Source organism: Patella vulgata, chromosome 7 (genome assembly GCF_932274485.2).
Source record: "Patella vulgata chromosome 7, xgPatVulg1.2, whole genome shotgun sequence".
Classification (NCBI taxonomy): domain Eukaryota; kingdom Metazoa; phylum Mollusca; class Gastropoda; family Patellidae; genus Patella; species Patella vulgata.
Window position 1 is genome coordinate 53,396,020 of NC_065885.2, and position 27,847 is coordinate 53,423,866.

A 27,847-nucleotide genomic window follows, 5' to 3' on the forward strand; every position below is an offset into this window, starting at 1 on the left:
AAAAGTGCATGTGATGCACAGTAAAGCATAAAATAACTTAGAAGACAAAATGGCACAGCGCCCTCGATAAACAGAGAAACTGTAATATATTATCAAGGTGTTAATCTGTATGTTATAATAATTGTATAAGGTTAAATTAACGCTTGACTTAATATACTACTGTATATATCGATATCATTACCAAATAGGTTTATGTATAAAGGGAGTTATAGACGGATATACAAGTATTTGAAATTTTAAGATATATATGTATATAAGCTTGTTTGTATAGCAAATACATTTTTATTTTCTTCGCTCAACCGATCACAAAGTATATGAAAAAGCACACCTATTGAAACTCTGTCACTGTAACCTTGGGAGCTTTTGTTTGGATTCGCTCTTTATAAGTAAGTGAGGTATAGGATCTTACATTGAACCACACTGAGATGTTAATTTAAGGCTTTTGTATGGAGGCTACCTATCGCCAGTGTTTACAACAGAGATACTTTATGGTCAGATCATAACAAGTAAAATATATGTAGCAGAACTGTGATGTGAAATTCATTAACAGAAAACTGAATATCGTGCTGAGATTTTTTTATAGTTTTAAATAAGTATAACAGATTATTGGAAATGAGTAGCAGAGTTAGAACAAATTCTCAAGGAAAACGATCATTAAATGGATGGGACAGTGCTCGTGGTGATAGCTCTACCGTCCAATGGAGTTCACAATCATATTCTTTAAAAGACATCCCACAGCAGTTCAATCTACCACAAGTAGTACGTTGTAATCCACAGATTTTATTAACAAAACGTCAACAACCATTGCCAGTAAATCTAGGACAACCTATTTTGTTCTACAAAACCCGTACGATCAGAAAACTACTTGCAAGAAATGTTCTGTTTGACACCAGGGTTGAAAGATTTGGAGAAACAGATGAAACCGTCGTCATACCAGAGGATTACGAAGGTAAGTATATATAATAGCCTTTCGATTTAAAGGGACAATAACACTCTTGCTGGCTTGAAAGCTCCAGAAAATAAATAATATCTCTATCTAAGTACTAGATGTTTAAGTGTCCTACCTGTTCTGTAAATTATCCATTACATCCTATTTTACTTGTGCAGAGGGTTCGAAAATATTTTTAAATCGAAGTTTCATTTGAAAAGGTTTACGTTAGACGTTTCAAACCATTATGTTGAATTTTTCAAAATTTTTAAATAAGGTGTGTTAAGATGAAATTTGTATCATCAATTAATTGAAATATTCTAAAATAGTACAATTTGTTGACCAGAATAAAGATTGGGACATATTATTCAGTTACAACAAGAGTGGTATTGAGCCTTTAAGGACTTATTGAAGCTACATGTACTCAGCATATTTCGGAATTTATTAGCTTCGTCCCCGCTCTGCACCAATATATATGTGGTATCAAAGTGACCAGCATGACCCCGTAAATGTTTTAGGCCATCGAATTTGAAATGAAATGAAATGGGGTTTAACGTCCTACTGTTCTGCTCCGAACTGGGCTAATGAAGACGGGCATACGCCATACAGTGTGCTATGAGGGAAATTTAACCCTGACAGCGGCACTACAGCCTACTCTTATATCGAATTCCAACTGTCCAGGGATCTTTTACGTGCACGCCATGTGTACACAGACCCTCAGTTTTCCGTCACATCCGAACGACTAGATAGCTGTTCTTGTCAGGCCCTCCGACCTGCATCACTGACAAGGGGGAACCACGCCGAAAAATCTGGATGAACTTTCTTGGCCAATGCAAGAATTGAACACCTGACCTCCAGGATAGCGAGCCAGCGTCTTACCCACTTAGCCACCGTGATCTGTTACAACCCCTATTGTAATAACAACCCCTATTGTAATAAAAATTCGGGTAGGGTCGCCTGTCCAACCTCGTGGGTTTTCTCCGGGTCCTCCCACTGCTAAAGACCCCTACGCGCAAGCGAATTATTGAAATAAAATTAAACCATATGTTAGTCCCGAAATGACCTAGTTTGTGTCGAGTGGACATTAAACCCCATTTCTCTCTCTCTCTCTCTCCGTAATAAAATTTCAATTAACCCCTATTGTAATAAATGTAATAATTGTTATAAAATTTTACTTAACCCCTATTGTAATATCAACCCCTATTGTAATAATTGTAATTAATGTATTTTACCATACAATAAATTCGATATCTAAATTTAAAAGTCAATGGATTTTGATAACCATTTGAATATCAATATATAAGACAATGGTATGCCTTTATGCTGTATAGAACATTATGAAACAAAACCACAGAAAACATGATTAAAAGCCGTTAACGAGTTTGGAGAAATTATTAAAATGAAATGTCAACCCCTAATGTAATCAATGATATTTCAATAAACGTAAAGTATGTTCTCTGAAAATTCTGTTGTCTGAGGATTTTGAAAATCTTTTCTGTGTGCATCAGATAACATAATCCTCCTGATAGCTTTTTTAAAATCCTTCTCACTTCAGTGGGCCAGATTGGCACTGTACCAGGCGCGGCACGCTTACGTTTGACCCGTTTAAACTACAAAAAAAGCGAAGCGTGCCGTAGCTAGTACGCTTAAAATTTGTAATGTAAACGGGCTTGTAGGTTACGAAACAGTCGTCCTCATTTAGATTTTGGGCTAATGTATGTAATCCCGAATAACATATCTTATATTTGGCAAGTACGATTTAAGTAAGATATCAATGCGAATTGATAGTCTATTAGTAGACAATTATTGGTCTGAATGGTCTGGTTGGAAAACACTGATGAATTCGGCATTCTGGTGTTTAATGGACTCCTTGATCATCTTGGATTTATGGAAGACCATAAAACTGTCGTATTTTGTACTCAAATTTTCAGAGATAAGTCTGTTCGCTGTCCATCAGTTCGTTGTTGTTGTCTATGTCGTTTTTGTGGACTAGGTCTATATACCACCCCTCCCTTCAGAAAGATCAAATTACAATTAATTTACATATATCAACAAAAAATGGTAGACCACTAAGGTGTACCACAGGCATCGGTTTCAGGTCCAATTCTGGTTAGTCTGCATACTATACCGCTCGATTCAATTGTCAAGAAATGTGTCCCTCTCTTCCCCTCCCCACCCCCTTGCCCCCCGATGGCTACGGGCCTGTTTCGGATGTCATCAAAGTTGAATTATAATAAAATGGAATATGAGTTGGTTGGCTCTCAACAACAACTACAAAATGTGTCCTAGGACAAATTACGTTGGTGACAGTCAAATTAATCCATCCTCATCAGCCAGTGACAGTATGGAAGCCCAGATGAACAATGTGCGTAAAGTATGTTACTATTATATAAGAAAGAAATGAAATGGGGTTTAATGTCCTACTGTTCTCCGCCGACTGATCTAATGAAGATGGGTCTGCACCATTCAGTGTGCTATGAGGGACCATTTTGACCGGACAGCTGCGCCATGACCAACTCTTATATCTTTTACGTTTACAGGGACCTCGGTTTTTCTTCCCATTGAACGACTATATGTTGTCCCTTGCCAGGCGCTCTGTCCTATACCACCTAACCACGGCAGAAAATCCTGATGAACTTTCTCGACCAATGCATGGATCGAACACGGGATCTCCAGGTTAGCGAGCCAACATCTTACTCACTGAGCCACCATGCCTCCCTATTATATATGGAAAATTAGTCAGATTAAAAAATTTATCACAAATGATGCAACAAAAACTTTAATCAATTCGTATGCCACGTAAAGACTAGACAGTCTCAATTATTTGCTCTATTAGTAAGTGCAGGGTGTTCCTAACGCATAATTTATAAACTGCAAGTTACTTACTCAAATTAAACTATCATGAACTTATGTTCATTTGCTAATTGTTCATGTCATTTGCTCTTCCCTGGAGCAAGCATCCTTAAAATATTAGAAACCGCACTTATTCTTAAATGTCATTTTTATATGCCCATATTTCAGTGTGGGCGTATGTCATCACTCGGTCTGTCAACAAAGACTTGTGAACGCGATAGAGGCTGTAGTTTTCGACGGATTTGTTTCTTTTTTAACGATCCTTTTTTAACAAATTTTTGTTAAAGCTTTTAATGGATTCTTTTCAAATTTGGTTTGAAAACCTTGTGGCTACAGTTTTTGACAGGGTCATGAGAGAATGAACCCTATCAATTTTCAGCTTTCCGTTCCGGAGTAATCCTCCCTTCGACGAAAACCTTGCGATATAAGCTTAAGTTTTTAACAGATCCTTTTCAAATTTGGTTCGAGAACCTCGTGGCTACAGTTTTTGACGTTTTTTTTTTCAAATTTGATGTGAAGCATTGTGGTCATGAGAGGACAAACACTATCGATATTCAATTACTGTGACTCTCCTTTCCGGAGTTATTCCCGCTTGTGCTGAAAACGATAGAGGCTGTTGGTGGGAAGCATTTGGCTCAGGAGAGGATGAACGCTATTGATTTTCAGCGTTCCGCTATTAAAATTCACCTTTTCCGAAAACATTATGAACGCGATACAGGCTATAGTTTTTAACGGATTTCTTTAAAATTGGTGTGAAACATTGGGTTCTTGAGAGGATGAACCCTATTGATATTCAGCGTTCTGAAACTTTCCGTTTACCAAGTTATTCCTCCTTTTCCGAAAAACCTTGTGAAAGCCATCTATTTTTTAATGGATCTTTTTAATATTTGGTTAGAAACATTGGGGTCATCGATCTCTATCGATATTCATAATCCGCAGCCTTTCGTTACCCCACTTTGCCGAAAATCTTGTGAACGCGATAGAGGCTATAGGTTTCTCCATGGATCTATTAAATTTGCTCAACATCCAAGTTTTCCTTTCGGATAAGCAGCAGTTGTGTGGGCATATTCTACGCTTTGCGTGGCTACCTTAATGCATGCATAACAATCAATATTTTGTAAACATAGTTTATTAATCCCGATATTAATTCAAGAGACGCGAGGCGAAGCCTTGACAGATCGCAGGCAAGAAGGAGCGAAGTAACCGAAAGTAATAGCTTGAACAATAGGAGTGGGAATGCCAGATAGTCCACAAACCAGAAGGTGAGGTGAAATCACTTCTTGGTTTCTTGCCTTCTCATTCCGGTTATAGATAGGCCCGTAACTAAGGGGGGGGGGATAAAAACAATAGATATACATTGTCCGTCAATATTACAGAACCCCTGAAAACAATCCCCCCCCCCCCATGTTCTGCCCTAGTTACGACCCCGGTTATAGACTCAAAGCAACGCGAGGGCAAGAAGGCAAGAAATTAACAAGGCGAAGCTAACAAGTGACTTGGCTTCACACTGATTATTTCATGCCTTCGAGCTGAACCATATAGCGAACCATTTGTCGCGGCTTCTGGCCTTCACCGTTGCAAAAAAAATATTTTACATGGCTATCTTTTATGGGTCCATTTGACTTTGCGGAACCCCAAAATATTTTCACGGACCCCTGGTTTGGGGAACGCTTGTTTAGAAGAATCTCACAGTCTAAGTTTTAGATACAGTCGGATTGACATTGCAAGATGTTAAAAAGGAATTCGGTTATTTGTATTCTGTCAATAGATTGTTTACTTCATTGGTGTTATGTTTCATGGTCATTTCCATTTCAGGAAACTTTTTAAGGTTAAAAAGTAGAACAGCTAGAGACAAAGATGTTCACAAGAGTATCGAGTCGTTAGTATCCAACAAGGTTCCCGCATTCATCAATCTCTCTCGAATCTCTGCATTCCAGATTGGTAAAGATCAGGGCAGCAACCAATACCCACGTCTTAATTATTCAGCTGGGAACGTGTTTATCATTGACCGAATATTCAAAGGATCCACTACACGAGCAGATGCAAGTGCGATTGAAGAAGTGAGACCATCTAGGCAAGAACTACATTATCTGAAATGTCGTGATGAACGAGACATTGATGTTTTAATTCCAATGAGCCACCCTGGGGAATTTATGGAAGTTTTGCCCAATCCTAATGGAAAAGTCAAATTATCTATGCAAAGCTCTGATATCATAGCCACACAGAAATTCCCCACGTTGATACGTTATGTGTATGGCGGAACAAGACCCCGACTAACATCTTACTCTGGCCTCTTTACAGCTCTTGATTCGTTCGATGAAACAAGTTTAGTTGGCTGTGTTCTTAGTTCTTCCGGCTTTACATTAATAGAAATGCCTATTTCCTCACCATTGGCCTTTCAGATAGCGCTAAACAACAATATTTTCAATGCTTCTGTTATAAAACAGGCTGTAAAGCTATGTCACCAAAAGTGTGCATACTTCGCTGCAGATATGAAGTTCAAATTTAAATTTGCCCTTAGAATTATGGAAAACAGCCCAGAAAGCCTTTGTGTCAACGATGAAGATGACCCCCCTAGTGTAACTAATAGTGCTAGATTTGGCATTTCTCATACATATATTTATTTATAAGATTTGCTACTAATTTTCTCTAACTATTAATAATTTATGGCTATGAACATACCCCCACTACATCTATTCACGTGACCTGTAAACCATTTACAGTAGAATCTGTATGAGCAGCCACTCCTATTCAGCGACATCTCCTTGTAAGCGGTCACGATAAATTCCCCCCGTAAAAATTCTATTGTTTCATCTCTTTATTCAATGGTCACTCCTCTCACGCGGCCAGCGGTCACTATTTTACTAATAACTTCAACAAAACATCGCCCATTCAACGGCCATTGTTGAATGATACCATCTTGTTGTTCTTTGTAACAGCCCCGCTAATCCTGTGAGTAGTAGTTAATTAACTGGACCCCCATTGATCAGGTAAAAAGAAATGTAAAAATTACAATCAACCCGGGATTATCTGTTAATTAATCTTTTGTTTTATTAAACGACTACTTGATCATTGTTTTCACGAGTAACGACACATTATTTGATACTGATTGAATAAAATAAAAGTACAGAGTTTTGTCACGATCATCTAGTATCTCTTTTCCATTGCCACATTGTTGTTAAACAGACGTTTTAGCACTCCTATAATATTACATACAGAGTTACACCCCCTGTAAATAGGTGATAAAATCAGCGATGGTTTTTTGTTCATGTGCTGTTTTGATCAAATAAAATTAATTCATCGATTTTCTTCACAAAAATGGATAAATATTATCAAATACATCACAATGGTAGACAGTAGTATCAAAGGTTGGTACAAAATGACAAGTTTACAGAAGTTATGTAAGAGACTTGAGTAAAGAATTTTCGTTCGGCGCAAGATTCAACTACGGTCAAATTTACCGATGCAAGTATTGATGTTCGTTTCCAATGCATCTAAGCGTAATATTTAATTTATGTCAGCACAAAAAGCACCAAGATTTTATTAAGAGGCCACTCCCGTTAAGCGGTCAGTCGTGAGAATTCCCTTGGGTGGCTGCTTAATGCAGATTCTACTGTACACATTATAAATATATTATTCTATAAAAAAAATGTATGTCATATAATATAGTATATAGCGCTTTCAGGGCTGGATTAATCATTAAGCAAACTAAACACATGCTTAGGGCATCATGGGACGGGGGGCGAGGGGCGGGGAGGGACCACAGAATTCTACTTTGTTAGATGACAAATATAAAATATTTAATTTAAAAATTAATTAAGAACTTTTAATTAAATTTCCATTGTTTTTTATCTTTTCTTACAGTCACCTGCTTTATCTCAATTAATAATGACGTGTATAAACCTCATTTTAACAAATGCAAATTTATTTTGGTTATAATGGTTTATATATGGGGGCACCGAAATCTTTCAAGTGCCTAGGGCCGCTATGGGTCTTAATCCGACCTTGGCCGCTTTATGTATAAATCCTGTCAGTGATTATGTGCTTGTATCAAAGCTTAAGCCATGCGAGTCTCAGTCTGTAGACGATAAATACAAAAAAAGGGCGTGGCTCTGCCCGTGGGGGTTGGATATGTAAACAACATAAATAGGTACCATCCTGTTATTGAAATGATAACATCCATAGTTGCTGTCCTTATGGTATAAGGAATAAGTATTACCAAGTTCCAAGATAATCCATTCAGAATTGTGGCCCTTGGGCGCTAAAGGCAAAAATTGGGCGTGGCTCTGCCCCTGGGGGTCGGGACATTCACAAAAATCAAAAGTTGATGCCCTTAGTCTATAAGGAATACATATGCCAAGTACCAAGTTGATCCATTCAGAAATCTGGCCTGTAAACGATAAACATAAAAATTGGGCGTGGCTCTGCCCCTGGGGGTCGGGACATGCAGTTGTCGTCCTTAGGCTATAAGGAATACATATCCCAAGTTCAAAGACAATCCATTAAGAATCGTGGCCTGTAGGCAACTCACAGAGACACAAAGACAAAATGGGCGTTGCTCTGCCCCTGGGAGTTGGACAATCACCAAAAAACAACAGGGGGCATCCTTAGGGTGTAAGGAATAGGTATGCAAAGTTTCAAAAGGATCTGTTAAGAATTGCGGCCTGTAGGCGACACAAAAGGCACACAAATTTTGGCCGTGGCTCTGTCCCAGGGGGGCGGGCATCCACCAAAAATAATAGAGGTCAGCCTTAGGGTATAAGGAATAAGCATAAAAAAGTTTTCAAGATGATCGATTAAGCATTGCAGGCTGTAAGTGACATACAGACACACAAAAAGAAAATGGGCGTGGCTCTGTCCCTGGGGGGTGGGCATTCACCATAAACAATAGGGATGTTCCTTAGGATAGAAGGAGTAAGTATGCGAAGTTTCAAGGTGATACATTAAGAAATGCGGTCGGTAGATGACAAACAATGAATACAAGAAATGGGCGTGGCTCTGCCACTGGGGGTCGGGCATGCACCAAAAACAATAGGGATCATCCTTAGGCTACACAAAATAAATGTCTTGTTTCTCGGGCAACTGACAGCTGAAACTGTAGGGGGGGGGGGGGAGGGCGGTTTCTTTCTTTTTTTTTACCCCATTGCTGGCAAGAGGATGGTGCAAAATAAAATTTGGCTAATGTTGAAAATTGTTGGGGCAGGAGGGCGGCCTTGTATTTTTTTTTTTTTTTTTTTTTTTAATGAGAAAGTCATTACTTGTCTACGGTTTTGCTTTCAGTTATATATTATACATACTTAGAACATAAACCCAAAAGTCAAGTCTACTCAAACACTGAACACTGATTGAAAGGAAAATAATTTTCCATATTTAATTCACGTAATGTAGCTTACTATTAATACTAATGGTAATGGTGACAAACATAATTGAAATTGGTTTAAAATAAAAGTCAGTACGACTATTAATAGCCGTCCATAATAACGACAATATTTTAAAGAGTAAGCTTCTGTCACCATGTGTAGGGTGACCCACCATAAATAAATATCTCCAAATATCTCGACAATTACGCCACAATATTTATATATATGCCAAGCCTCAAATCAGTTTCACACAATTATAGTCACTAAATAAACGATCATGTTGTACTTAATAAGCTATGACCATTAATCATCTATAAATAATAGACTGAAAACTGGTTCCAAGTGTCGTCCATAACATCCAGACACCTTTTAGTAAAAGATAGGTTACGTGCCCTTGTTTTGAAATTAGTCTCGCTTAAACAGTCTATCGACCATTCTACATCTGATTGACAGGTCGGGATAATCAAGACTACATTTTACGAAACATAACAGAAAGCTAGAACAAGAAATTGAATTTAGAAATAAGCACTTTAGACAACTCAACAATTGTTTTAAGAAACTTGTAAAAGTAAAATGAAACTACTGCTAGTATCATGTTCTTGTCTAACCTGAGTGTTTCAGAGATATTATTTGTACTAAACCAAAAGATGCGGCTCTTAACGATACAGTTAATGATAAAGCAATTTAAAAAATAAAACAAACGTAATTTCTAAAGCTGCTGTAATAACCAAGAAGCTAAATTTTACTGCTATTCAAAATCGTCAACAATAGATTTTTTACGGCTGTAATAGTTGATATATTTGTAGAGAATTGCACGTGCCATGGCTATTTATCGACTCAAAGAGAGTGCGGGGTAGTCAGAAATCAGTTCGAGACACGCAACTGAAGCGTGCACATTTATCCGTGTCGAGACCAACTTTCTGTAGAGTGCACGTGTCACCCTACCATGTGTATCAAAAATAATCATCACGGTAAACGACACTTAGAACTAAATCTAGTATCGCTGGTTTATAATTATTGACCTAATTCCAACCAATGCATGTCACATGTCATCGGGATTCTGGAAATGACTGTTTCTCAGGATATTCGGCGTGTTTCTCATGATGTTGGGTGTTCTATCTAGGGTTTATATCGAATGACTATTTAAATTTAACTAACAACTGGTCAGTAAAACCATCAAATGTGTAATCCAATTATTATTTTCCGGATTATCAAAACTACCGTTAAATGTGCTAATGACCCAAATTCTGACTGAGGTATGGTGAGTATCATCGTGTCGTATTCGTAGCCACAAGTAATAATTAACCTGTTCTACGATTCATTGTTTTATCAGTAGGATTTTTCAAACATGGACCGACTGAAGCCGGCAATAATGAGCTGATTAATATCGAATGATTGAAATACATTGCATTGTTGTCAATGACTTTCGGTGTTGAACACGAATCAAATTCTAGTTCACCAGGGGAGGTAATTAAAATCATGTGATACAAAAATGGAGGTTCTTTCGATATCAATAAATGAAATGAAATGAAATGGGGTTTAACGTCCTACTGTTTTGCTCCGAACTGGGCTAATGAAGACGGGCATACGCCATACAGTGTGCTATGAGGGAAATTTTGCCCGGACAGCGGCACTACGGCCTACTCTTATATCGAATTCCACCTGTCAAGGGATCTTTTACGTGCACACCAATGTGTACACGGGACCTCGGTTTTTCGTCTCATCCGAATGATTAGACAGCTGTCCTTGTCAGTCCCTCCGTCCTGCATCACTGACAAGGGGAAACCACGCCGGAAAATCTGGATGAACTTTCTCGGCCAATGCAGGGATCGAACACCCGGCTAGCGAGCCACCGCCTTACCCACTTAGCCACCGTGATCCCCCAATATCAATAAAAAAGACCCGTAATTGAGCATTTACATCTGGATCAGTTTAATACATTTGAATGGATATACACGTATGACGCATATTCTTTTTATGACTTGATTATCGATGTTCGGGCGGGCAATACATATTTTTTATTTTTCATCAAGACTAATAAATAGGCCGCACACGCAACCAATTTTGCGTGCGGGTGGTGCCCGAGAAACAACTTATTTTATTTGTGTTGCCTTAGGGTATAAGGAATAACTATGTAAAGATTCAAGATGATCACTTAAGAATTGTGGCCTGTAGGCGACACAGAAACACAAAAAGAAAATGGGCGTGGCTCTGCCCCTGGGGGTTGGGTATGCACTCCAAACAATAGGGATGTTCCTTAGGGTACAAAGAATAAGTATGCAAAGTTTCAAAATGATACGTTAAGAAATGCGGTCTGTAGACGACAAACAAACAAATACAAAAATGGGTGTGGCTCTGCCCCTAGTGGTCGGGCATGCACCAAAAACAATAGGGATCATCCTTAGGGTATAAGGAATAAGTATACAAAGTCTGAAGAAAATCGAGTAAGAATTGCGCCCTATAGGCGCGACCCACATACATACATACACACACAAAGACAGGGGCGACGGCATAATACATCCACATTATGAATGTGGACGTATAAAAATGGATGTGGCCCAGTCCCTGGGTGTCGAGTATTTACCAAACACAATAGGCAACATCCTTAGGGTATAAGGAATAGGTATGCAAAGTTTCAAAAGGATCTGTTAGGAATTGCGGCCTGTAGGCAACACAAAGACACACTCAACAAGCGTTTGCCATGCAAGATATGTCCAAGAAATGGACAGAGAACAAGCTCAAAAAAAGAAGTGATTTTTCGTACAATCAAGGGCCATAATTCAGGAAGTTACAATCCGATTTGCATGAATATTGAAAGGAACCAAGATCTTTGGGTTATAAACATGTATTTCAAGTTTTATCAAAATCGGATCAAAATTGTGTCCTCTCAAGAGGGTCCAAAACCTTGATATACCATATATTTACAATATTTGCGTACAAGGGCCAGCCATTTTGTCCGGCAGTTTTGGTCCGATTTGTACGAAATTCGGACTCAACCATCATAAGGGTGTAACAGTGATATATTCAAACGTTTTTTATAAATTGGATAAAAATTGTGACATTGTACAATCAAGGGCCATAATTCAGGAAGTTATGATCCAATATGTGCGAATATCGAAAGGAACCAAGATCTTTGGGTTATAAACATGTAATTCAAGTTTCATCAAAATCGGATCAAAATTGTGACCTCTACAGTGTTCACAAGCTAAAAACGTGATTTTTTGTACAATCAAGAGCCATAATCCATGAAGTTACAGTCCGATACATGCCAATATCGAAAGGAACCGAGATCTTAGGGTGATAAACCTATATTTCAAGTTTCGTTGAAATCTGATAAAAATTGTGACCTATAGAGTGTTCACAAACAATTGTGGACGGACGGATCGGGGCGAAGACAATATACGTCCACATGAAAATGTGGGCGTATAAAAATTGTGACCTCTATAGGGTCCACAACCTTGATATACCATATTTTTACACTATTTGAGAACGAACGGCGGCCATTTTGTCTGTCAATATTGGGCTGATTTTCACGAAATTCGAACTCAGCCGTCCTTAGGGTGTAACGGTGATATAATGTTTTTTTTTAATCGTATAAAAATTATGACCTCTATAGGGTCCACAAGCTAAAAACACGATTTTTTGTACAAGCAGGGGCCATAATTCAGGAAGTTACAGTCCGATATGCGCGAATATCGAAAGGAACCGAGATCTTTTGGTTATAAACTTACATTTCAAGTTTCAACAAAATCGGATAAAAATTGTGACCTCTATAGGGTCCACAACCTTGATATACCATATTTTTATGCTATTTGAGAACGAACGGCGGCCATTTTGTCTGTCAATTTTGGGCCGATTTTCACGAAATTCAATATTAGTCATCCTGAGGGTGTAACGGTTATATAATAATACGGATTTTTAAATCGGATAAAAATTATGACCTCTATAGGGTCCACAAGCTAAAAACGTGATTTTTTGTACAATCAGGGGCCATAATTCAGTTACCGTCCGATATGCGCGAATATCGAAAGAAACCGAGATCTTTGGGTTATAAACTTACATTTCAAGTTTCAACAACATTGGATAAAATTGTGACCGCTATAGGGTCCACAAGCTAAAAATGTGATTTTTCGTACAAACAGGGGCCATAATCCATGAAGTTTCGATCCGATACATGCCAATATCCAAAGCAGACAAGATCTTTTGGAGATAAACCTATATTTCAAGTTTTGTCAAAATAGGATAAGAATTGTGACCTGTAGAGAGTCCACAAACAATTGTGGACGGACGTCCAGACATACGGACAGACAGGGGCGACGACAATATACGTCCACATGAAAATGTGGGCGTATAAAAACATGTAGAGTAATTACGGTGAACAGACAGAGGTGAAGGCACACATAGGACTGAAAGAAAAGATCTTGAAACTTTCACGACTCGGCAAATACAGCTGTTGCAGGTACATGTACATGTATGCGGTGAACTGGCAACTAATAAATTTTAATAGCTTGCACCAAATTTAACCCACCTCCCTCATTAATATAACTTACTAGAAGAAACTTCTGCCATATGTAAAAGCAATCTGTCTTGTAGAATGTTGTATTTTTGATCGAGGGCATCCATTAGATCAGACATGTTGATACTATTACGTGGCTTTAACGGTTGATTCCCCACATTCATAGCCAGATCTAATCCATCATCATATAACATGGCTTCTACACCTTGTCGGGTCCATCTGAAATAAGTCCAATTATATGAGAATGAGGGATCGTGGTTTACCCAATAAAAAGAGTTTCTGGGTGTATTTCATTGTGATGGGTGTCATACACTTTTCTGGGTATGCTTACTCTTTATAGCCTGATGCTATTTCAAATTTGTGAGTTCACATCCACATATCTTAGAATTTTTTATGGTACTTTTAGCAGGCGTTTGGTGGCCCAGTGCTTTAACACGGCACTTTAGATCATTAGGTACAATGTATGTCACTGAGTCAAGTGCTGTAGTTTAAATCCTAGGCTTGTACATGTACATTGTCAGTAACAGGAAGTCAGGTCACCTACCCATCTTAATGTTTTTTTTTCCAGTTTCCTTACACTGCTTAAGACCCCTGCGCACAATCAAAATAGTTTTTGTTGAGTGGATGTTAAACCCAATCTCTGTTTTTTATAGAATATACTCTTAGACTTTATACTGGGGAATTATAGTGAAATAAAGAAAATATTATGTCTCTTCAAAGGAAAGCGAAGATAATTATTTTCCTACAACATCTTGTAAGCAAACAACACAGATGATGACAACAGGTAGAAAACCTTTATAAAAAAAATACTGATTCTCACTTGTTCAGTTTTCTCTGGGCTTCTCGATTTATATCATTCCGATAATCTTCGTCATACGCATTGTCCTCCTGTAAAATATAAAACCCATGAAATAAGAAAAATATCACCAAAAGTAGCAACTTTGAAATAAGAACATTTCAGTAGAACATTTTTATATTAAAATGGATATGATTCATAATTATAAAAGTAGTGGCAGTGAAAAGTAGTGCCACTTATGACACCCTGCAGTCAAAAAAGTATTCAGACACACATACATGTAGCTCCATGTTTACCAGACTCTAAATCTACAAGATATAATATTTAATTGGTATCTTGTCCTCATGTTTGTCTTGTTGGCTTTGTTTGCATGTAGTGCAGTACTCCTGTTTTAAAATACCTACCTGGAAACTATTCCAGGACACATATTCTTGCCATTTAGATTCCTCGGTTAATTCTTTTAATCGTTTCTCTTCTGCGGATATTTCTTGGTCGGTACATGGAGGACCATCTGGTATTTCAGAGAGCCAAGATTTAATCTCATCGTAGTAGACATCACAGTTTGGATATTCCCGACAAGATAAAAACCTCTTCCAAGTATCCAATGAAAACTTCTCCCCGTGAAATTCTTGAAATAAGATGAAGGCATCTCGTAGCATTATCTTGCCATCGCCATTTGTATCTAAAGCTCGGAAGTCCCAGTAACACTGTTCTTGAAGAGTTCTCTGACGTTCGATCTCCAACAACACAATAATAAATAACTCACGTGACACTTTACCTGCGCTCGATACTCCACAGATCTGTTTTACAGTCGAGTTAATTTGAGATAATGGTATTGAACTAAAGTAGAGAGATTTGTGGAAATCATGGAGCTGATTGACTGTTAAATATCCTTGACAAGAAATGTCAATCTGATCAAAAACGGAATCATAATCTCTAATACTCATTTTTAACTTCTTCAAACTTTTTTCCTTTGATGTGAAATTTCTGGAAAACAAAATTAACGGATTATAGAAGAATATTTTAATAGGGTAAACATGTGATGTCCTCTCCATAAATAAAACCAGTTTTGATTTCATGCAAAAAAATATCCGCCATTAAAAACATCAGGGGACAGATTTACATATACGGTCGTGTTCACATAACAATGATTACAAAAATAAACTATGTACGATACATTTTATCAAACTAATAATCAAATGATCTTGAATATTTATTGACTTCCCATACAACATAATAAAATTTCTTTCAAATATTACACCTGGATAAACATTTACACAGTGGGAAATTGGATATGTTTTGGATATATGTATAAATAAACCCCATTTACACTTGGCTTAGAAAAAGTGTTCTGCAACAGGTCTGGCAATGGCCATGATAACATTCCAGATGTTTAAACACCTGTGCTCAAACTGTTTCATTTCAAACATTTGAACTGTACATAAACTACTAGAGTCTGTTTGAGCCTTGACACTGTACAGTATCAATATTACAAATTCAATAAATATGTCTTAAGTCATTAAAATTTGATGCAAACATTAATGAAATATGATACAAAATATATTATGGCGATTAGTCGAACTGTGAAAGAGACTCAATTCTGTGCGTCACTCTGGACATTCCATGATCGATAATCTAGACATTCCATGCTGCATGATCTGGACATTCCATGGCCGATAATTTACATTCCAAGATTGATAATTATTTCTAACACTCCTTTACGTATTACTATATATGTTAACTTTATGGACATTTCGTGGCTGATGTGTTGGCCTGTTGTTTTTTTTTTTTTAATTTCTGTTTGGATTAACTGTTTCTGCGGCAGACTTATGAAAGCAAACAGTATAATGTATATACTTTAACACACAGACAAATTTAATATAGAAAAAGAAAACATTGTGTATTATACAGCATCTATTTCGTCCATTAGTAATGGGACAATATCTATACAAGTAAATTGTTTTTGAAGGATTTGAGGCGAGTCATGCAGTTTGTTTTAATACTACTACTATAAAAATGTTTGGTTTTATAATTTTACTATATATCCATGAATACAATTACTTTATTGGCTTCATAATATCTATATAGACGTAATATTTTGTCTAAGGAAATCAACAATTTTAGTTTTGACCCACATTATTATGGCTGTTGTCACAGGTACATGAGGACAGGAGCGCCTTTCTTATGCCTATGATGATGCACCTATGTAACATGTGATTTTTTCAAAGATTTTGACATCGTTTTTTTTCTTCATATTTTTATTTTTTTTTAATCTTCTTTACTTTCTTTCTATTGTTGCTAAATCATTTTATACTATTTAATTCAAAATCGTGAATAAAATTGTCTTGCCTTACAAATCAGCCACTCGGTTCCTTTCGATATACATTCCATTCGATAAAAACACATATTTCAAATTTTTAAAAAAATGCAAAGTCAGTTTATTTGCCATAAATCACTCGAGATTTTTTACAATTCATCGACATCTTAGTAATAAGGGAGACAACTCTGTCAACTGGCCCGAATGAATCGGTATTACAAAAAGATAGGCTGAATGAAAGGTACTGGAAAATCACAGGTGCATACGGACTGGAATATTGTAAAAAATTGTGACAAAAACTACCTGTGGGTAAAATGGATGAATGTTAAAAAATTGGGTTTAATTTAGTATAAAATGGACACAACTTGATCATTTTTCATTCGGCCTACCTCTTCGTAATGCCGATTCAATTGGGCTAGTTGACAGAGTTGTCTCCCTTATTACCACTTCCGTTACTTCTACTTTTACATGTTCAAAATGTCGATGAATTGTAAAAATCTCGAGTGATTTATGGCAAATAAACTGACTTAGCATTTTTAAAAAAATTTGAAATATGTGTTTTTATCGAATGGAATATATATCGAAAGGAACCGAGTGGCTGATTTGTAAGGCAAGACAATATCATTCACGATTTTGAATTAAATAGTGACAGGAGTACCTCACGGAGAAAAAAATATCAACTGAAAAGTGTCTTACCTTTCTCTTTTATTATATAGGCCTACATCAGAAGGTATTTTTTTTTAATACGATCGATGTTTGATAGTAAATATTATATGACTTAGCAACAAATAGGAAGAAAAGTAAAGAAGATTAAAATTGGGACATTTTGGGACATAAAAATTGACACAAGTGGGCCGCAACTCATATAATACTGTAATATGAATGTATATAAACTGATATACATTCAATGGTTTCCGTATTTACTCTAATTTCAAATCAGTTATGTTCCGCGAAATAAGCCAGCAGTCTCATTCGAATTCAAATTTCTAGCGCCTGGTTATTCCAGTCTACATACGCCGTTTGGTTTGATGCAATATGTCTAGCCTCGTTCCTCGAGTCTCTTGCTAGAAATGGGGCTGAAACGCATTATGGTACACGATTCGTGTACCAATGGTAAAATGTTTATTTTGTCTTAAATATTGGATATCAGAAGCCCATCTTTTTCCGGTAAGATCACAGCATCAATGTTGATTTAAATTGACAAATAATTTGTGTTTTCAATGTTGAAGATTTTGGATGATATTGTCATTATTGAGTTAGAGACTTAGCTACTTTAAAATATGAAGAAAAAAAACGATGTAAAAATCTTTGAAAAAATCACATGTGTATTGTGACATAGGTGCGGCATAGGCATAAGAAAGGCGCCCCTGTCCTCATGTACCTGTTGTTACAAAAGTGAATTTTGACCGTTACGGATACGGTTTATGACCGTTATGTCCACAAAGCGCACCTGTAAAAACGTGTGTTGCTGAATTGAAGTGGTCGACTCGTCCGTGAAAATGTATTCACTTCCTACCTGCGAATGTAAAAAATTCTTACGTACAATATGATTTGTCAAGAGTAAGAGGACTTATTACCGAGCCTATTGTCAAGCGGAATTGGTATGTACTTGTATTTCATAAAGACATCAAAAATTTATCATCTTTCGCAGCCATATTGTTTATTCTTGTAGAGAACGAGACTTGATTGTCAAGACGCTGGCAAATTTCGATTTCAATTTTACGCAACTTCCAAGAATATCAATTAAATGAACGAACTGGCAACCGTTTCCGATAAGTAAAACCAAGTCAAAGATACGAATAATAATTAACATTCTAGCATAGTATTCCATAACGGTAATGAAATATTAACTTTCGGTTGTAATACGGTTCCGCGGAAACAAAAGAGGAATCATGCAAATAAATACATTTCTTAGCGGCTTTCTACACCGCTCTTTGATTTGGTCTGTGCTGATCAAGTCTATAACGAGATCGAAATCTCTGACGTCACTGGCAAATTCACTTCACGGATGTTGTCATCTGTTGCATTGTGGGAACGAGCACATGGCCATAGTCGTGTGTTGAAGTTTTAATCAGATCGTCTAATTTATTGTCAATTAACTAAATAATAAACCAAAATGGCTAACAGTAAATTCCACAGTATGTTTATTTTTGGTTTCTTATTAAGATTTTTTCATAAATAGAACCGTAGATAGAGACATTAGATGAATAGATGAATTCGCATTCCTCAAAGTTTCACTCTTTTTCATTTATCATTTATTTTATTATGCCATGGTAGTATTATAAGTATAACCGTACGGTAGTTTACAACGATAACACATTCCGTCGTTGGAAATGGAATATGAATAGTTGATTGTTTGTGGTTTGTCCAATTGGAAAAAGCACACTGTAATTGTTTCATGTAGAAATGACAGCACTGCACAGACCATGTACTAATCCCAGTCATTTGCATATACCTGTGGCTGTGCATGATTTTTAAATCTGTAACTCAACAACAGTCATTTTATGTTTAAAATTGTTCTAATCAAATTATCTGTAGAGGTAATATGACAAATCACACCACTTACATGACAACTCACCACAATGTCGATGCACCACTGCACTGACATGACAACTCACCAAACAATTATATATAGTATATAGACATGTCCATAAGTCATTTGTCGGATTTGTAGTGAGTTGTATTCACATAGATAGGTTACAATAGATATTGACAACTAATGTCCACCAGTTCATTATTCTAATTTTATAACCTAGCTATTGCAATATAATAATATAAGATTGAATTTATTTATTTCAGGAAAAAAGAGTAAAGTACGCTCACTGCGTATGGAAGTGAAGGTTAAGAAGAAGGTCAAGGAACACAAGAAAAAATTGAAGAAAGCAGCAAAAAAAAATCCACAGTTTAAAAAAGGTACAAATGTGGCCAGGGTGTCTTTACCATTTATTTAAAAAAAATAATTTCAGTGGTAAATTTACTGGTGAAAGAAATAATAAAAAAACCCCGGTTTTTGGCAATGATCACATTTCTGTTTGAGAATCTGAAAGCATCAACACAAAACAATGGGTCTTTCATCAGCACTGATATGTTCAGTTGTAAGTAAACATATTCCTTACATTACTGCTTTATCAAAACCTACCTTCATTTGTAAGCTTATTAATACTTCTTTTAAAAGGTAAAAGAGATCCCGGAATACCTAATTCTTTACCAGATAAAGAACTTATTTTACAAGAAGCAGAGAAAAGAAAACATGAGGTAAGATGATAACTTGTTTTACACCAATTAAACAGGCATTATGCAAGAGCTAAATCTGCCTATTGCAGGTCTTTCTTTAGGCCATAAATGTTATTATTAATTAAACATTAACATGACAGGACCATAATCAACACTTGATGCCATTGGATGGCTCCAATTTTTAGTAGATTATAACGGTGTAGCCATTTAATGATTTAATTTAAAAAGGGAATATCAAGACAATCGAGCCACACTGTTCTTCTAACGGCGATAACAACTTGTCTCAGGGTGAAGTAAACTGACTGGAATTTTCAACATATTCCCTTTTAATTATCTATTTATTTACTATTATAGTGAGAACTGTCAGCTCTTTATCTAATCTTACATGATTCCCCTTTAATATTTCCAATGAGATTCCTTAGAAATTGTAATTTGCATGAAATTGTAAGTAGAGCAGTTTAGTTTCAGGTTAGGTCTGTGTGGGTTGATTTGTTGTATTATTGATAAAAATAATCATGTCGCTCTTGTTGGTAACAGGATATTAATTCTTTCTTTATGATTTTATTATTTTAATAAATAGTTAATGCTTTAATTTAGTGCCATATATACAAATTTTACAGGCTGCACAAGAAAGAGAACGTCAAAAAGAACTACGAAAAAAAGAAAGAGAGAAGTTACGAAACAAGAAAAGAAATTTAGACAGCTTTGTTCAAGATGCACTTAAAAAACAGAAAGCTTATGAAAAGAAAAAATCAGTTTCTGATAAAGAAAATTCCCTGTCACAGACGGGTGGAAAACCAATAGAAAACTCCTTAAAATCATTTTATAAAGAATTCAGAAAGGTAGGATTAAAATTTGTACTGAAACATAGCACTTCTTTTCATCTTTCAAAAATTAAGTGTTTTCGATAAAACTTGTTTATTCTATGTGGAAACCTAAGACTACTTCTGTGAAACTGTTGGAAGCTCGTTAAGCATGATGATACATCTCCAAAGAAATTTTTTGTAAACATTTAACATTTTAAAGGAGCTAAATTGCTAATATTTGGCATCTAGAAATTGACACAAATGGGTCGCAACGCATATAATATTGTGTTATGAATGTATATAAACCGATTTACATTCAATCGTTTCAGTTTTTACTCTAATTTCAAATTATTTTAGAAATCTCCATCGAATGACAAAATCTAGCATCTAGTTATCCTAGTCTGTGCCAGAAGTATTTATCTCCAGAAAAGAATATGGGTCACCGTTTGACATGACTTGGGGAATATGTCTAGCCTCGTTCTTCGAGTCCCTTGTTACACATGGCGCTGAAGCACATTATGGTACATGATTCGTGTACCAATAGTAAAATGTTTATTTTGTCTTAAACATTGGATATCAGAAGCCCATCCTTTCTCTGTAAGATCACCACATCAATGTTGATTTAAATTGACAAATAATTCGTGTTTTCAATGTCGAAGACTTTATATTATATTGAGTTAGAGACTTATCTACTTTAAATCCTAATGTTCAGATCAATTTCTTAGGATTTTAAGCTCAAATCTAAAGAAAATGTTGTATCCGTAAAAGGTTTTATTATGATTGACCTATGTTTATATTTTGACTAGGTTATAGATCAAGCTGATGTGATATTAGAAGTTTTAGATGCTAGAGATCCATTGGGTAGTCGTTGTCAGGAAGTGGAACAAGCTGTACTCTCAGCTGGAACAAACAAAAAACTTGTCTTATTATTAAATAAAATAGGTAAAGTAACATTACATTTTCCCCATTAGCTCTAGAGACATCTATAGCACCCCAGAGCTTCATATTAGAGCTGAAGTTAGTGTCAAAGTTGGCCCACATTAAAACAAAGTAGACCCCAAATATTATTAGATTGATGTTGTCTAGATCAATTTGGATAAAAGTGAAGTTAAAACTTGCAAATTTAGTTTTATAAAGTTAATTTATACCGGTGTAAATGTTTTTGAAATAGATTTGGTACCAAAAGAGAATGTGGAAGCTTGGTTGAAATATTTAAGAAATGAATTTCCTACCATAGCTTTTAAAGCATCTACACAATCACAGTCAGAAAACTTGGTAAGTTCGATATTAATACTTTATTCTGATTGCTTAAAATCTGCCAATCGAATCATGATTAACCGATTGCTGGTAAGATAGATCTTGATAAAAAAAAGTGAAGGCTGAGAAAAAAACTTATACATATGTATTTCTGGGAAGTTGTGTCTGTATTGCTCTTGGTGCCACAGGGAAAATGTTTCCCCCTTTTAATACCTTTTAACATCATAGATCATAGAACTAGTGTAGAAATTCAGTGTTCTAAAACAACCCCTCACTGTCAGAAAGAAATCCAACTTGAAAGAGCTATACCTGTTTGAATTGTCATTTTAGTGGAATTAACATTTGCTAAGTTTTCAGGTAAATTTGACATATTTTGTACAATTACATGTGTTATATTTATCTTGAATGCAGTCATCCATTCATTCATCCATTTTTTTCAGTCTCATTCTAAGTTAGACTTGAGTAAAATAAGTGATGAATTGTACAGATCCAGTCATTGTCTTGGAGCAGAGATGTTGATGAATTTATTAAGAAATTATTGTCGCAACCAAGGATTTAAAATGGCTATTAGAGTTGGTGTTGTAGGTAAGATTATAGTCAAATCAAATTAGAGAACTGGGCTAGAAATGGGGTTTTACATAATACTATTCTGTTCCAACCAGGATTATGAAGACAGGCATATGACACGATGTCATGTCTACTCTCCTTCGAATTCCAATTGTCCATTATGCGAAATACGAACAGGTATACAAGGCCTAGCTCGTCTTGCATCACTGACAAAGGGAACCCAGTCTGGAAGCATGACGAATGTTATTAGAAAATCATGTGATAATGAAAATGTTACATAGCTAATTTTCTTTACTCAGAAAATTCCAGGAGTGTTTGATAATATAAAATGAATCAGTTGTAAAAATGAAAGTAGAAAAAATTCGACATACTTCCTATTACAGCCGACTTCTAGGGATACACATGTGTAAAAAGCTGTGATATGCATAATTGAGAACATAATATGAAACAAATGAGAATGTAATTGAGAATGTAATTTCAATGTTTTTATTTATTTAACAGGATTTCCTAACACTGGTAAAAGTAGTATTATCAACAGTTTAAAAAGATCAAAGACCTGTAATGTTGGTGCTACACCTGGTGTTACAAGGTAATATTTATATACTATGATCACTGGAATCTTGTCTTATTTTCCTACTCGTGTCAAGTGCGGGGGAGGAGGCATGGTAGTTTTGTGGTTGGCACATTATCAATTAAAATAACTGACTGGTAGATTCAAAGTGTATTGTAATTTAGTTTGTTTATGCATTTACTCATAAGCAGACATTTAATATGCATATTTTAATTAGGGTAGGTAGATTTGTTTATGAATGTATAAGTTTACTGTTATAGTAAAATGATGAGCAACTTTAAGTTTCTGAGAATCTGATCATCAGTGTGTGTATATATATATATATGTGTGTGTGTACATTTGTAAATGCTGTGTGAGTGAGTGGAGCTGGTTAATATCGTATATATCCTATTGCAACTCGGCCAGTAGGGTGCTCTTAAGGCTGACTGGATAGAATGTGCGTCTTCCACACTGATCTCGGAAGAAGCTATACACAAATAATTATTTAAACAATCTTCTTACATTTAATGATTCTGTTTAACGTGTGTATATGAATGTATATTATTATATTGTAGAACGATGCAGGAGATACAGTTAGATAAACATATTAAATTATTAGATAGTCCTGGTGTTGTTATGGCAACTGGTAAATCTGATGTTGCACAGATTCTACGTAATGTAGTCAAGGTATATTGTATATTTGATCCTAAGTATTTAATTTAGAGTATAACAAAATGAAACATTGTTAGGAGAGGCTGGCTAGACAGGATTAGCTAAATTTAAAAGTTTATAAAATTTTAAAAATATATTCAATTGGCATCCATTGTGTATACACTGTCAAGGGTCATACAGAAATTTACATACATCTACGATTGGTTGAGAGGAGAAATGGCCTGACTTTGTGTTCGAAATATGCAGAATGCAATGTTAACTGTATGCAACATTTCCCATAGGTCATTGCATGATGAATGCAACAGTCAAAAGATGGTATTTTGTCCAGACCAATATTGGAGAGATGGAGTGATCAAGAGTACCCCCTTTTGCTATAATTGTGAAAACTTTTAATGAAAAATTGTTTTTCCCCAGATTGAAACGTTACCAGATCCTATAGAAGCTGTTGATGCTATTGTTAAACGATGTAATAAAGAACAGTTGATGTTACATTATTCTGTTGTTGATTATAAAGATGTCCGAGAGTTTCTAGCTCTATTAGCTACACGTCTGGGTAAACTCAATAAAGGTGGTATACCAAATATTAATAAAGCTGCTAGAATAGTTTTACAAGATTGGGTCAGGTGAGTTTACCACAAGTTGTATATTATTGCATGTACTTCTGGGCTCTTGATTCAATATGTTGCCAGTCGGTCAATGTTTCAGTTATTTGGTTTATGATAGCCATAACGATAATATGACAATTTTTAGCATTATCTCAATTTATAAATTAATTTTTAAGTCGTTTTACACATAAAAAAACTGTATTTAGTGTGTTTTTTGGAATATCTGATTTTATAGCATGTAAAATGACTGAGTGAAATTCTCCACCAGTACAGTTTCAGTGCCAGTAAGTCTAGACTGCTAAATATGATTGATATGAGAGCCTTTATGTACTTCTGTTATTGTTTCTAGTGGATCAATACCAAGAGTCCTGTCTCCATATATGGTCATATATTGTTGTCAGACTTGCCTGTTGTCTATAGACCAGAATTTTTGAAATACTCTTTTACTGATAATTGATGGGGAGAGAGGGAAATGGGGTTTAACATCCACTCGTCTCAAACTAGGTCATTTTGGGACTAACACATGTTTCAATTTTATTCCAATAATTCGCTTGCGCGTAGGGGTCTTTAACAGTGGGAGGAAACCGGAGGACCCAGAGAAAACCCACAAGGTTGGACAGGCGACCCTAGTCCTTGGCACATACAACCGGGGAATCGAAACCACGCCAGTTGATTTAATGACAGACTTTATGATACAGCTTGCATGTCCTAACCATTCGGCCATCCACCCCCACTCCGAGAATTGATGGTGTCTTCTAACTGATCATTTCAATATAGGAAACCCCCTTATTAAAGGTTATTGATCAAATATTACAATTTTCATTTGGATGAGTAAGAAAATGCTGACCATGTCTTAAAATCAATAAATTGTATATTTTGAAAACATATAATCTATTTTAAAATGTATATGAATGTATGATTTGTTTATTTTTAGTGGTAAGATAACATATTTCACTCATCCACCAGAACAGCGTAGTTTACCATCATATGTCAGTGCTGAGATTGTTACAAGTATGTCCGAGGCGTTTAATGTAGATAGTCTTAAAGCCCAAGAATCTAGAGATTTAGACAGTAAGTATCTTTATGAGTCTATGTATTTAAAGAGAGACATGAGTGCTTTGCAGATCTTTACAGGTGGGTGGGTGTCTTCTTTGAGTGACATTTAACAATTGACATACGTGATAAACACAAAAACATAATATGGAACACAATTACTATTTTATTTAAAGTGACGTTTCGTAAAGGTCGCTTTAATTCAAATAGTAATTGTGTTCCATATTATGTTTTTGTGTTTATTAGGTGGGTGTTTACAAAAGCGATTTTTGATTTGACAAAAAGTCAAAACTGTTGCATGGTATGTTTAGGCATACTCTTTCTAGAACATCTGATAACACCCCTGACAGTTTTAATTGTACTTTTATATCCCACTATAGAACTCAATTGCAGGGTAACTCCCAAGGATGTGAAAATCAAAATAGATATAATTTTATTCTTGACACCTTGCTCATCACCAGAAAAATAAAGTTTCATTCAGTTAATTTTATCTTGAATTTTAACTTTGTAAAATCCTCTACTTACAGCATTAAAGGGTCAGTCGTGTCAACATATGTTAGTCGAATCTGTTGGACCAATAAAAGCTATGATGGAAGAACCTGAATCAGAGGTGGAGATGTCAGATGATGATGATGATGATGGAGAAGATGAGGTAGATGATGAGGAAGTGGAAGCTATGGATGAAAAAGAAGACAACGCCGTGGAAGAAGATGGTGACAGTGAAGTAAGAGACAGATTTAGAAATTTTTAAATTGTTCTGGGTCATGTTTCACAAAGAAAACAACATTTGAACATTTTACAACTCTGTTGAACTTATATGTACCTAACTTTTGATGATTCGTCAATCAAACGGGCCCAGCTGTCAGCATAGACAAGTATACCCAAATCTCTGCTTTTCTCTATTTGCCAAGCTACCACACTATGTACAGTATGCCCTAAATGTCAACAGACCAAAACATTGGAACAATCATTTAATTCCTTTAAATCTAGCTTTCAGCAATTTCTTTATAAATTAACTTTTTTTGAAAAATCTATATCTGTTCACTGCTTACAAAAAACGGTTAGTTAATGGTAATGTAGCACTATAGAAGACAATTATTTTAACTGTTGTTGTTATATTATTTCAGTTATCCAAAGTAACAGTATCTCTACCAACTAGACCTAGATCATCTAGAGGTCAATCTAACAATGATGATGATGAAGGAAGAGATGTTATGGAGAATGTACAGTTAAATAAAGACAGACAGAAAGAATTTAAACAATTGAAGAAAAAGAGAAAAAGAGCTGGTAAGAATTTTTCTTAATTCACTGGACACATTTGATTAGTTTAATTAAATAAAAGGGCATGGTAAAAATATATTCAATAAAAAGTCATTCATTAATTAACTTGGTGTCTTTCTGAATGCGAGGGCCATAACATTTGAGTTCCCTGTCTCCAGAGTTAAAACTAATGTGTGGCTACCAAGAAAGATCAATAGAGCCATGCCAATTTTATCATTTTCTCTACTCTCCAAGCTTACTCTATTCTAAGCATCATTTTCCATTTGCTGTAACTTGTAGTAGATAGCAGCTACTTTCCAGGTTGTTATTCAAAATAAGAACTGGAGGGCTTCGAGCAGTCTAAAATGCACCTTTTAAAGCTAGCACTGTAGTTTTTGACGATAAGCTATGCCATTTTTTATTTGGAGTGATAAACTACACTTTAATCTCCAAAAAAATACCAGTTTTATTTACCAGCTATGTTCCAAAAGCATGATAATAATGGGTGCTGATGACAACAAAAGTCAAATTTTCTCAGTTATGCCTGCATTGATTTTCATCAACTTTGGCATAAACAATGCTAATTGCATGTTCAAAAAAGCTACAGGACAATTTTTGGCTAGGCTTTGGTTTGTCTGGTATCCATGGACATACAAAAAAACGATGAGTTTTCATGGAAATTCTATTAGTACATGCCCCCCCCCCCCTTCTGTGTTTAAGATTGGACAATATCTTGTATGTTAATTCATTTGTCTTCCTACATGACAGCTTTTTGACATTTTTTTTCTTTTAGATGCAATAGCTGGTAAATTATCTGATGCAATGAACTCAGCGTTAATGACAGAACCTGTAGATGAAGGTGATGACAGTGATGATAATTATAACTTTGATAAACATTTTAACTAGACGAAAAAATAAAAACAAAAGCTCTAAAGTGTGTTATGTTTTATTGTGGTACATTGTGGGCGTATTCAATACTGTTTTTCCTTGTTGTAGCTACGTTCTGGGAATCATTTGTGGATCATTGGCCTATCCTTGACTGCGATCAAAACCAGGGATAAATTATTCTACAG

The 27,847-nt window shown here is 35.7% G+C and overlaps 3 protein-coding genes across 3 annotated transcripts in view; 2 read left to right on the top strand and 1 right to left on the bottom strand.

Annotated features, from left to right (window-relative positions):
- LOC126828788 (putative autophagy-related protein 11) overlaps nt 1-15,404 on the bottom strand; it is a 46,805-nt gene extending 31,401 nt beyond the window's left edge. The window contains exons 1-3 of the mRNA XM_056102311.1: nt 14,858-15,404; nt 14,478-14,545; nt 13,692-13,876 (exon numbers count right to left, since the gene is read on the bottom strand). Coding sequence (XP_055958286.1) covers nt 13,692-13,876; nt 14,478-14,545; nt 14,858-15,400 — 796 coding nt within the window. The 5' untranslated portion in view covers nt 15,401-15,404. The remainder of the gene's footprint in view (nt 1-13,691; nt 13,877-14,477; nt 14,546-14,857) is intronic.
- Nucleotides 357-7,846, top strand: LOC126828811 (uncharacterized). Its single transcript, XM_050558816.2, has 2 exons — nt 357-949; nt 5,597-7,846. Exons 1-2 carry the CDS (start codon nt 613-615, stop codon nt 6,409-6,411), a joined length of 1,152 nt encoding a protein of 383 aa, XP_050414773.1. The 5' UTR covers nt 357-612; the 3' UTR covers nt 6,412-7,846.
- Nucleotides 15,405-18,766: 3,362 nt separating the features above from the next.
- On the top strand, nt 18,767-27,708 carry LOC126828799 (guanine nucleotide-binding protein-like 3 homolog). Its single transcript, XM_050558791.2, has 14 exons — nt 18,767-18,908; nt 19,570-19,683; nt 19,946-20,025; nt 20,625-20,846; nt 21,617-21,752; nt 21,982-22,085; nt 22,508-22,652; nt 23,136-23,223; nt 23,760-23,871; nt 24,271-24,479; nt 25,396-25,532; nt 26,042-26,238; nt 26,642-26,801; nt 27,568-27,708. Exons 1-14 carry the CDS (start codon nt 18,887-18,889, stop codon nt 27,678-27,680), a joined length of 1,839 nt encoding a protein of 612 aa, XP_050414748.1. The 5' UTR covers nt 18,767-18,886; the 3' UTR covers nt 27,681-27,708.
- Nucleotides 27,709-27,847: the final 139 nt, after the last annotated feature.

Bases quoted from the DNA above. Each gene is read 5' to 3' on its own strand.
- LOC126828811 (XM_050558816.2), top strand. From the start codon at position 613: ATGAGTAGCAGAGTTAGAACAAATTCTCAAGGAAAACGATCATTAAAT. The intron at 950-5,596 runs GTAAGTATATAT...TTTCCATTTCAG, and splicing joins CATACCAGAGGATTACGAAG to GAAACTTTTTAAGGTTAAAA.
- LOC126828799 (XM_050558791.2), top strand. From the start codon at position 18,887: ATGGCTAACAGTAAATTCCACA. The intron at 21,753-21,981 runs GTAAAGTAACAT...TTTTTGAAATAG, and splicing joins CTTATTATTAAATAAAATAG to ATTTGGTACCAAAAGAGAAT. The intron at 22,086-22,507 runs GTAAGTTCGATA...CATTTTTTTCAG, and splicing joins AATCACAGTCAGAAAACTTG to TCTCATTCTAAGTTAGACTT.